At 41.8% G+C, this 12,582-nt stretch overlaps 1 protein-coding gene across 1 annotated transcript in view; it reads left to right on the forward strand.

Annotated features, from left to right (window-relative positions):
* Cyp7b1 (cytochrome P450 family 7 subfamily B member 1) overlaps positions 1–12,582 on the forward strand; it is a 164,891-nt gene that overhangs the window by 148,933 nt on the left and 3,376 nt on the right. Inside the window, exon 5 of the mRNA XM_050142016.1 lies at positions 6,553–6,728. Coding sequence (XP_049997973.1) covers positions 6,553–6,728 — 176 coding nt within the window. The remainder of the gene's footprint in view (positions 1–6,552; positions 6,729–12,582) is intronic.

Below are 12,582 nucleotides of genomic sequence, written 5' to 3' on the forward strand. Positions count from 1 at the left end.
TTTTTTTTTTTTTTTTTTTGATCACTGGGTAGAAAGTTCCAGAAAGAAAATCAAATACAAACCATTAATGTAAACAATATTAAATCAAGAAAAAGTGATGTGAGGCTATTGATTTTAATACCTAGTGATAATCAGTGTCACCTCAGGCAAAATTGTTAGAGAAATGACCACTATATTTATATGATATGTATCAGTCAACTATAAGTACAGAGATAAATATTATAAAATAATCGTGTAGCTGAAAAATTAGAAATTTAGATAATTAGGGAGTTGTGAATTTTACCAAAATATTCTCATGAAGGAACACAAAAGGAATGAATTTCACTTCATGTTAGTAATTTTTATTTTCTCTTTTCTGCCATGTTGGGGATTGAACCCAGGGTCTCTGTGTATGCTAGGCAATGCTTCCTGACCGCACTCTATCTCTCGTCTCCTGGAGGGAAATCCTAACCCAAGAAAGAGGTATTCCAGAAGCAGACCACAGTAGAAGCAGACAGGAGTTAGGCTTTATGGGTAATATTATGGAAACATCAGTGAAAAACACTGACTTCAATATTTATTAGTTTTGTGTTTTAATACAAAGCTAAGCGGTTCAGGAAAGGAATGTAGGACGGAAACACAAGCTGATTGGAAGGTAACGTTGATGCAAATTAAAATAAATTCATCACAGTAGTGTTAAAAGAAAACCCACACAGAATAGGGTGAGGGTCTTAGAAAACCGGTTTCCAGCCACAATGCTATCAGCTTGATTTTCCTGTCCCCGGAGAGTCCGCTTTTATTATTTTGGAGTGAGGGTTGATGGCTTTAAAATCTCCCCCCCCCCCAAGTGATTCTAATCTGTGGTCAAGGTTCAGCACCCCTCATCAAGGTTTTAGTTAATGTTGTGGTTCTGACTTCATTGATCTGGGATGGAGGCGTTACCTTTTTAACTAATTCTGGGTGAGTCTAACAGCCGAAGAAGCTGGAAATCCCTGCCATGTAAGAAAGCTTCAAAGGAATATGTGGTTATTTCAAAATGTCTCTCCTCATCTGCTTCCACAAGAGAAACACTGAGAGAAGTACGGGGTTTGGGGCATAGGAAATGAAAGTCCCTATCTGCTTCCCAACTCAAGCAGAGCTTGTGGTTCTGGTAGACTGTGGTAAACTCTCCGAATTTACCAGGCATGTCAAAAGGCTGATGTCATATCACCTCCGACACAGAATACAAAATGGTTATAACAGCCTGGGGTACAGCACAATGGTAGAGTGCTTGCTTAGCATGCACAAGGACCTGGAGTTTTTATTAGCACCACCCCTGCACCAAAAGAAAATGATAAAATATGTATATGTGCATTTAAGGGGTTGTTAAAGGCTAGAAGGAGTAGATTTTCTGCCTGAACTTTTATAAAGGTTGAAATTAAAAGAAAGAAAGCTTGATTTCAGTGTGAAAAAAAAAACACCTTTCCTCCAAAATACCCTTTCAGTAAACTATCATTAGAGTTATATGTTAAGAAACTATGTCTGTCAGTAAAGCATGAGTTATGCCCTCTAATCCCAGAGCCTGAAAGGCAAGAAAAAGGATCATGAGTTCAAGGCCTGCCTAGACTAGAAAGCCGGACCCTGTCAGAGAAATAGAATGAAGAAAAGAAGGAATGAAGGGAGGGAGAGAGGAAGGGAAGGAGGAAAAGAAAGATGGAGGGAGGGAGGGTAAAATGACAAGTTGTAGTTCAATAGTAGAGAAGTTACCCAGCATGTGCTAGGCCTTGCGCTCAATCCCCAGCAATACACACACACACAAACACACACACACACACACACACACACACACACAGAAAGAGAGACATGCACGCACACACGTGCACACACTACATGTTAGTAATCCATGCGAACTTTGATTGAACTGTGGATATAGCTCAGGGGCTGAGCACTTGCCTAGCAAGCACAAGTCTCTGGGTCCCCCACCCCATAACTCAAAAAAAAAGAAAGAAAGAAAGAAAGAAAACTGCAAAAATGAGAAGCTAAGTCGAGAGTTTTCCTAACAATTAACTGATAGATAATGCATGTGCTGATTAAACTGATGGAGATGTTCCACAAAGCATCTGTGTTGCCAGACAAAGCTCACAATCTTTGTCAGTTTAAAAAGTAAAGTATTCAACGTCTAAAGTAGTGGGGTGAGAGCCAGTGAGTGGGCTCCGTTGATAAAGGCACCTGCCATCAACCCTGACAACTTGAGTTCCATCCCTGGGTTCCATGAGTTGGACCTTCACACATTTGTACATTTGGTCATTTGTGCACACCACACACACACACACACACACACACACACACACACACACACACACACACACACACCCTGTAGAGAAAGAGAGAGGGGGGAATAAGTAAGGAAACAATTTTAAGTTCTCACTTTGGAGCCTCTTGCTTACGTGTAATTTTCAGTTTTGAATTCTCGGTTTGTTGCATGAGTGCAGGTCAAATCCACATGTTGTATTTCTTTCCTCCAGTCACCGTGCCCCAGTACTTTGAGCAGAGTAAGACCGTCACAAAATTCTATCGAGCATACGAATGTTTAACTTCCATGTGTCTAAATATACAGCAGAAGCCATAAATAGCAGAAACCGAAGCCTGTTTCTGCAATGCAGTGTGAAGGTGGGCATTTGTACCAATTCGGGTTTATTTTTAACCTTATTCAAATATACAATTGTTGATCCAGAAATTTATGATTTTTCTTCAAATTCTATATTAATTATCACAATTTCTCATTTACTTTCGCATCTGTCTAAAAAAAAAAAAAAAGCTATAGAAAGACAGCCAGGCATGTGTGGTGCATCTTTAGCCGAGCTGCCTTTCACCACACCTTCTAGAGAAGACCATTCTCATGTCCGTTCCCTTCCCCTTTTCCAGGCATTTTCTTTTTAAGAGCACCCATGTGTTCAGCCCCAGTTACCGTAGTGGGGCTGGCTGCTCATTTCGTTCCTGCCATCGCTGCTACCCACTGGTCGCCATGGCTAATCAGATGGCACGCCAGCCTGCACCAATCATTAAGATGACCCAAATTAGCAGTCCAGCCATGTCACAGTACATTCATTCCACATATACAGACATGGCCTAAGTATGAGGCGGAAACCTGCATGCACTTCTCTGTGTTTGCATTGCACCGGGCTTTATTGATTAGCGTGATCTGCTTTGGCACTTGAAATCTGCAAGTGGGAATCATTTGTGAATTATTCTGAAGACAAAGCGGATGTGCCTTTTCCTCCCAGCAATTCCCTTCATTTGTCTTTTTCCTCCAGTTGGATTATAAAACATCACAGCTTAACACGTGCCCAGCTCTTTACTTAGAAGGGACTTTTAATCATTTCCGTTTTCTATCTTAAAAAAGAAACTCATTTTTTTTTCCAACCAGGTAAACAAGGCAGCACAGACTCAGAATTGTTAAGTTCATCGTCAAAATTTTGTGACCCGATTGTCTTGTCGATCTTAGTCAGTGGAACTCAGTTCTTAGCAGTTCTACGAGAAGCCTTCTCTTAACCACAGCTATGACTGTTGGCATCTCGCAATGCCTGTGTAAATTCATCCCCCAAATATTTGCATTCTCGATAGTCATTTTTCTACAATACAGTCTAATAATTAGAGGGTCCCATTACCTGCTAAATGTTTGCATAAATTACCAGTCCATTATGCACAGTAAGTTTTATAAAACATTTACAGATAGAGATCATGTTTAATTAAAATTAGCTTCCATATGTAAGCCAAGTGTGCACTAATGAGTCACAGTGACCTTTTATTACCTATAGTCCCTTGTTTTGGATGGATGATTGACAGCTTGCTGTTTGGCTACCATGTTGAATTTTAGCTGACAAGACTTTTCATTTTAGCTCAATTTGCCCGCCTATCACAAGCTGGTGGCAGGCCAGACCCCAGTCACCCAGCTTTGCCTCGGCAGCTTGCTCTAGTTCTCATTAGTACGCATTTATTCAGTGGGAATTGGAAGACAAATGCTTGAAGGCATGTGAACTAAGTATAGCAAATTAGGTTTAAAGACTGAATATTTATAAGTGTATGGAAAGTTGGGCTTTTTTTTTTTTAATTCTAGAGCAAATTGAGAACCAAGTGCTAGCTTTAGTATAAAAGAAATGAAGATAGAAGGGGGACAGTTCTAAGAATAAAAATACTATAAGCTTTTTCTTTCCATTTTGGAACTCTGTAAAAATCTCTCTGACAACACCTTATCGCATGAAAACCTGGCTTCTCTTTCATGGAATGCTTGCACAATGAGGTTCAGCGCCTCGTGTGTGAGAAGGGGGAGAAATGAGGGTCAGGCTCAGTTGTTGCTTGGTTGTCCCTTGGTATGTTTTAAACTGCCTTGTTTGTTCGGCAATAGCAGGAAAACAGATGTTGCTCTACCGCACAGGATAATTTACTGTACCTCCCGGTGTAGCATGGAAGTCCTCCCAGGGCCCAGCCGCTCTGTCAGTGGCACTGCCTGGTGTCTGCTCAACAATGACAACCCCAAGGAGAAGCTGCACGTTTTGTGCTCTGTGCCTATTGTCATTCTCAACGTATAGCTCTGCCCCCCGGTTCATGCTGGGGCTGGTGGAAATGCGGCTGGCTTTTGTGTCTCGATGCTCTGTACCCCGCACACCCCACAAGCTCCCCTCTCCACTGGCGATAATAACACAACTCATTACTTCTGTCACCTAATGATCATCGGCATGATCGCTCAGAGCAAGAGCCAACCTCGCCTTGCACTCATAACTGGTACTGGAAGGTAAAACAGATTTGTCACTTACGAGCTGACTGCTGAGCCACACTTTGAGCTCCATTATTGTGATTAACTTCTGCATAAGATATGCTTGCCCAATTGTCATTTGTGATACTGCAGTGGGCACAAGCTGCCATGCTTCCCAAGAGCACAGCAGCCAATCAGATATGACCATGTTATTCGGACTGTTAAATGCCTACCCTGTCACAGCGGCCACCCCAAGCATTGTTTTGCTTTTGTATATTTCTTCTTCCCAAGCCCTACTGGACTTGTTGTGTGAACAGAACTACTGCATACGTAGGCTACTATTTCATACCACATGTTAAAATGATGCTATGCTATTGTTGGTCCAACAGGGCCAGCAGCGGGACTTGGGAAGTGGTACCTTGATTTTCACCACAGAAATGTTGGTTGTTGGTGCCTTGCCAGCCGAAATCTGTCGTGTCAGGTGCCTCGTGGCTATCTGCAATAGAGTTCATGTTCCCAAACCAAAGTTCTCTTCTAGCCCCATCACCAGCAAACCGATTTGACTCTGCCTGATTAGAATAACGAAGGCAGTCTAAGAGAATATGCATGGCCTCACTATACGTCACATTGAATCACCCCACTACCCACACGAAACTGACCGCAGCCTCATTTCTTTAGACAAATGCATGCTTAAGGAAAAACCTCCTGGGAGAAGGCACCCAAAGCTACTTCATGTCCCTGTGTGGGCTGTTCAGAGGTTTGCATTTTACCTATTTACAAAATAATGTTTATTTCTGTGTTTCTCTGTACGCAAGCCTCCACTAATGGGTCTGCCTTCAATAACCTAATAACTGGGCACTGGCTATGGCAGCACTGTGCTCGGCACCAAGAAACCGGGCTCTAAACATGTGTATGTGTGTGAGGTTTCTAAATTGCAAGTCATAAACACAATCATTTATTATCATGTGGAAGGGGGGAGCTCCCCTTGGAGCGCGTTCACACTGCTGATTAGAAAGAATCAAGCTTTATATTCCAGGATCCATTCACGCTGGTGGAAACATAGTCAGTTTTGATTATGAAGGGAGAGATGCAGCCCTGGACAGGAGCTACACTCTGATATGCATGCTATCAGAATGATTTATGCAAATTATGCATATTATTCCCAAAGGAATTCCTCCTCAAACTGCCAGGATAAATCGCCGGAAATTAGCCATAAAATCTGCCGTGCTAGGAGCAAAAGGTGAAGGCCACTGGGATAGCAAGGACATTCGGCTTCTGGAATCTTCCAGGATATGATGCTGGTGAATGTTGTTCTCCCTGGATGATGAGAAAAATGTGGTTTTCTTCCGCATCAGATAAAAATGTGTTCCTTTGAAAATTTTCCAGCAAATGCTGACTCATTTTATTTACAGCTAGCATAGAGAAATTTAGTGATATGCTGTCTTCAACGGCACCTACTACAATTACTGCTAACTGCCTAAGTGCTGTTAACTAGCTGAACCTGGCTTTAAAAACCTCACTTCTCTAAGACACTGGAGGCGTAACCCTGTTTGTGCACCAAGCACATCAGTCCCTTCCTGGACAGCAGTCTTTCTTTCCCCTGTTCCTAGACAGCACGGCTCTCTCCGGCCTGAAACTCCCCCAAACGATGTCGGGGCAAAGCCACCAGGTCCTTTACTCTCAGCATCCTCAGTCTCATTGACTTCCTCTTAGCTCACAATGAATGTGAAGAGAAGTATTTTCCCTGCGAGGCGAGGTTGCTGGTAATGTGTCCTAACAGGCTGCAGTGAGCGCTTCTCGAAGCACTCTTGTGACAAAGAGCCGTTGTTTGTTTCCTTCAGACAGCACGGTCCTTGAGGTTCTGCGGCTGTGCTCACACTCCACCATCATCCGGAAAGTTGAAGAGGATATGAATTTCAACTTAGAGACCAGCAACTACTGTCTACGAAAGGGAGACTTTGTGGCTATCTTTCCTCCCATCCTGCACATGGACCCAGAAGTCTTTGAGGCTCCAGAGGTAAATTAACACCATGTCTGTTATGACTGCCAGGAAAGCACCCCTCCCCCGCCCCCACCCTCCACCTTTCTCATCCTTTAGTTTATTCTCCCTGGAGATTTAAGGCAGCTGGGTGATGACTTCTGTACTTCCCTCTAATAGGAAGATTTTGCCATTACAGGTCCCCCCCTCCAAGAATCTGCCTTTGACAGGTTGTGTGATTTGTGAACAAAAATTCAGATAAGTCTAATTATTTGCTGCTTAATTCAAATGAAATGGACACTTTTACCTTGGTCACGGTTGCTTTTAGCCACTGAATTAAGAGTCTCTTTGACAAGCAATTACTGAAACCCAAGAGGGCTGGCTATTGATATGTGGCCTAAAAATTAAATAATAGTAACTAGTTTGCTAAGCACCTCCAAAGTGAAGCTGACTTCAAACGTCAAATACCATCATCACTATCGTTAGGAACAAATAGTAGTTAAGTCCCTTTAGCTAAAGGTATGTGCTCCTGCTTGATCAATTACCATGGCACTATGAACTCCAAATTGCAAAGCTGCTGCTCTCGGGTGAAGCTCCGAGGGTAATTGTGTCATCTCCTTGTATTTTTTTTTCCGAAGCTGGAGTTAATGAATATCAAAGACTGGAAATTAATCCACCCCGGTTCATCCCTTAATACCACTTAAGAGAGTCACCCCCTGCATGCAAATGGAGTGCAGTTATATTCTGCTCTGCTTCGCATAAAGGATGCCACTGACTTGTACTGTTTACCGTCCACCTTTAGTGGAGGAAACGGCTGTTCTCTGCTCAAAGACTTCATAGACAGACCGCTTTCAAAGACAGGACCTCAGCTAGGTGTTCTGCACTCAACCTGAATTATAATACTGTTGAATTTAGGAAAACAATAAGAGGACAAACTTCAAAAGCAATGCCAGTTTGTATTTATTGAGCCAGCAGAGCCGGTGTCTTATTACAGGGGGAGAGGTGCATGGTTTCTTAGGCCAGGCCTTCTGCAGACAGTGACTGCAAGGAGGATGTAGAATTTCAGCCAATGGATGAGTGTTCTCCAGAGAACTAGCTGCATTTCTGCATTTGTGAATAATTCCAGTTGTTAGTGTACATTCAATAAACAACACAACTGAAATTAGTATCGGGAAAATATTTGGGAACTTCAAAATAGCAACCCTTCTTATAATTTTTCACTTCTGCCCAGGTTTTCTTTGTGATTATTCGATTAGTAGCAGAGTTTATTATTCATGTCATGAGAGTCAAATCAGAATTATTGTTGTCATCAAATAAGAAATGATCACCGGATTGCCACCATCTTTAGGAGCGCGCTTCTTTGTGCTTTCTCCACATCTCACTCTTCTATCCCCTTTAAAAAAAATCTGAGCTGCCGGGCGATGGTGGCGCACGCCTTTAATTCCAGCACTCGGGAGGCAGAGGCAGGCGGATCTCTGTGAGTTAGAGTTCCAGGACCGTCTCCAAAGCTACAGAAAAACCCTGTCCCAGAAAAACAAAACAAAACAAACAAACAACAACAACAAGAGAGAGAGAGAGAGAGAGAGAGAGAGAGAGAGAGAGAGAGAGAGAGAGAGAAGAAATTGTGAGTGTTGATTAAGGATTTGTGGTACACATCTGTAATCTGGCATTTGGAAGGTTGGTATAGGAAATTAACAAATTCAACCACAATCTTGGCTTTATTGCAAAACTGAAAGAGAAAGATACGGGGGTGGGAGGCAAGAGGAAGCCATAGGAGGAGGACGTTAAGGAAAGGGAGTGTGTATATATATTGCCCTGTGGAACCCAAATGATACTAATAGTAAACAAAAGGTTTGCCTCATACAAAAATCACTGGGAGAATAAGATTTCAATATTGTGAAAAGTAATTTAAAATCATTAGGATATTTAGTGAATCTGTTATTTAGTAGGTTTTAGCATCATTAGTAATACCTGACTTGTGTTAGCATCAGGTAATTTTTCCTACAGTGTTGTGGTTTGTTTTGTTTTGTTTTTGAAATTAGTAATAGAATGATGATCATTCTGTGTACAAAAACAAAAAAAATGCTTTGGAACCATTTCTTTTATCTGATTTTGCCAGCTATTATTTTTTTTTATTTTGTAAACATTTGCTAAACACTTAGCACTGTCAGGTGATATATAAATGTATTTTCTTTGATTCTTTTCTTTTAATCGTAACACTTTTATTTTACTTTTTTAAAAAATATCTTCTTTTTCATTTTACATACCAATCAAAGTTGCCACTCCCTGCACCTCTCCCGTTCCCTAAACCTTCCCTCCCACCCCCCCATCAGAGAGGGTAAGGCACATTGCTTTGAGGAAGGTCCAAGGCCCTCCCTACTATATCTAGGCTGAGCAAGATATCCCTCCAAAGAGAATGTGTTACAAAAAGCCAGTCCAATCAGTAGGGGTAAATCCTGGTGCCACTGCCAGTGGCCCCGTAGTCTGCCCCTGCCATACAACTGTCACCCACATTCAGAGGGACTAGTTTGTATCTATGCTGGTTCCTTCCCTGTCTGGCTGGAGTTGGTGAGCTCCCATTAGCTCAGGTAAGTTCTTTCTGTGGATGTCCCCATCATGATCTTGACCTCTTAGCTCAGATTCTCACTCCTCCACTCTTAAACTGTACTTTGGGACTCACAAATGAGGTTGCTATGCAATTCTTCTCTGTTGTGTATATTAAAAGTTCCTATCAATCCAGAAAAATGGATCTTCTATCCAAACTGGCTCCAAGTGTTACAGTGTTGCATAATTAAAGGAAAGTCCACGAGAACCCCTAATATGCTTGTAATGTCTGGCTAGCTCAGTTGGTAGAGCATGGGATTCTTAATCCCAGAGTTGTGGGTTCAAGCCCCTTGTTGGGTGCCAGAATGCTACATAATAAAAGGAAGATCCACGAGAGCCTGTAATAAAGGATAACAAATGTTTAATGGGGATCACTCACAATAAGAGAGCCACTGTGTTCCTCTACTATCTGGGGGCTGGGAGCTCCGGACCGAACTCTGACCACCAACCAAGGGAAAGGAAAAGGGGCTAAGCAAGCTTCCTGTCTGTACCTCAGATCACAGCCTAATGGGCTGGTATCTAAAAGGCGATTGGCTGAATGAATTCCCACAACACCTCGGTGTTGAACAGTTTCTGCTATTTGTATACGCTGAATCCGCAGCCGCTTCCCATTCTCACTCAATTCTCTATCTTCTCTAAGACCAGGAATCGGAGTTTTAAAATGGGCATTGCTGTCATTTGCTCAGTAGTCCAATAAACATATGGGGAACGCGGCCAAGGGAGTGTCCCTGTGTTGGAGGCTGTGAGAGGGAGATGAAGAGGATGCTGGGGAGTCCCTCACTCTGCCGTCTTCCCTTCTAGTTGCAGTTGACTTCCTCACCTTTGCATGATGAGGTCCAGGGAGAGACTCATCACAAGCCATTTCTCTCTGTACTTCTTTCTTTCCAAGCAAAGGGTTTATTGAGGACCCTACAGACTTTCTTTCCTCTGTGCCATTGGACGGATTGTTTCCAATTCCTAAACCCCAAGTCAGTTAGAGGTTGTTCCAGTACAACCCCCAGTGGGCAGCAGGGAGGTTTGGTGGCTTTCACATCCAGTCCTTCCAGCACCTTCCAGTGGAGCTCGTGGACCTTTGATTTACATTCCTGTTTTCTTCAATAGCTCAGGTGGGATTCTAACACGCTTCCCTTTAGGGGGAAAACTGAACTAATTCGTAAAGGAGATTATAGGCATTCCTAACATAGACCTGTCAGGGTTCTCTATGCACAAGCAGTGAAACAAAAAAATAGCTGAGCGGTAGTGGTGCACTGGTGCACGCCTTTAATCCCAGCACTTGGATCTCTGTGAGTTCGAAGCCAGTCTAGTCTACAAGAGCTAATTCCAGAAAAGGCTCCAAAGCCATGGAAAAACCCTGTCTTGAAAAACATATATATATATGTACACATATATGTATATATATATATAATTCTATTCAATTTTATATATTTGTATTCTCATGATAGTCACAGAGCAAATGCTACTAATAGTTTCCCTTTTAATTTTACTAAATAAACCATTAAATGGAAATTTCTGAGATATTAATTCTGAGGACACTACGAAAGAAGGACAGAAAAGTAGAAGGGAAAAATTAACGATCTGCTAGAAGTTTGAGGGAGGTGCCCTAGCCTCTCACAGGGCCGCCAGCAAGGTCACTGAGAAATGACAGGGCAGCCTTGGTAGCTTCGTAGCTTCGGGCTTACTTTTCGTTATCTGGATAGATGTCATGAAGTCATAACTTATGTTAAGTTTTCTCTTTTGCATTTTCTGGCACAAACAACAGAACTACAGTGAATTCTCTTTCCTCTGGGATTGTGCTCCATGTCGAAATCTACCTAAGCTGTTTGGCCTGAGCAGGAAGCTGTGGGAAAGAGACCAATCTCCTCAATTGGTCAGCAGGAAGAAGAGTGCATCCGTGCTGAGTTCAGGATGGAGTCAGAAGCCCCAGAATGGAAGATCACCAGGGGAGGGTCCCATGTAGCTCCCCTCTTTCTCTAGAAACACTGCGTGTGCACAGAGAGTACCACTGTGCTTACTGTAGAAATGAGCAGCTATTTTCAGTTCTGCATTGGTTAGGTCACCTTGGATACATTCCCTAACAGTGGTAAAACACACTTCTACTCTAGTGTGGTTAAGGTATCACTTGTTACGAAATAAAGCAATTATACAATGCTAAATGATTTTGTCAACATCGTTGTACTGGCTTGCAAGTTGGGACAGAGTAGGAACAGGGAAAACTTTCTCAAAACCCAAACGCTTAGCAAATTAAGTATTAACTAAAGTAACTCCAGATAAAGGAAGTGACTAACCTGACATTACTAAACTTGCCATGGAAGGAGTTTGAACATTTGTGGTGCATTCATAATTTATCCACATTGGAGTGTTTCACCATAATCTGAAACATGTTGGATCTGACCTACTCTCTATATGTTCTATATTATATATAATTTCATGTAGTTCATATCAAAGTTGTGGTTGAGCAGATATAATGAATGCCAATTAAATGAAATAATTGTCTTTATTCAAACCACGAGCACTAATTTAATTGATGGTTTAATTCACAATGGACTAAAATCAGGTCACTCAGTACCCTTTAACCAACTCAAGTGAGAGTTAAGCCAAGAAATTTTGGCAGCATGGCAAAATTAAGGCTGCAGGTCAACTACCCTAAAATAACCAGCTCTCTAATCTTCTGTAGCAAGTAGTATAACTTATTTATGAAAATATGTCATAAGTTTCTGTTATCTAGAATTAATCCAAGCAAAGAGCACTCTAATAGAAATGTCACATGAGAAATCCAACTTAACATAAAAAAAGACAAAATTTTATTTTCTACTTAGGTTCTCTCTGGGGCTTTGTTTGAATCTTATTATTTTCTGTCTCTTTAATTCAAACATAAGCACTGAATCCTAAATTCATATTTGTCCATCAATAGATAGTTGGGAGGATAAATGAATATAAACTGTGGCCACCAAGATGTGTTATGTCATTAGTGACAATGGTAGCCGTATAGGAGACCCCTTATACCCATAATTGGCATATCAATGACCTTTATAGCAAACCCATCATAGAGGACTGAAATGGAGACAGATGTAGTCTTTATAATTAAAAAAAAAAACTCACTGTAATCACTGTGATTTGAGTATTGAGCATCCCATCCGAAACTCATCCTGAAATCTAAAGGCCATTTTGGTGGTTAGGGGTAAGGCCTTTGCCACGTTACTTGTTATCACTTTCTTGACACCATATTGGCTGCCAGAAAACTGGCTTATTCAAGCCATAGACTGCCTCTCTTATCTTTACTCTTCTCAAA

This window comes from Alexandromys fortis, unplaced genomic scaffold (assembly GCF_014885135.2).
Source record: "Alexandromys fortis isolate MF-2015 unplaced genomic scaffold, M_Fortis_MF-2015_v1.1 scaffold_41, whole genome shotgun sequence".
Lineage (NCBI taxonomy): Eukaryota > Metazoa > Chordata > Mammalia > Rodentia > Cricetidae > Alexandromys > Alexandromys fortis.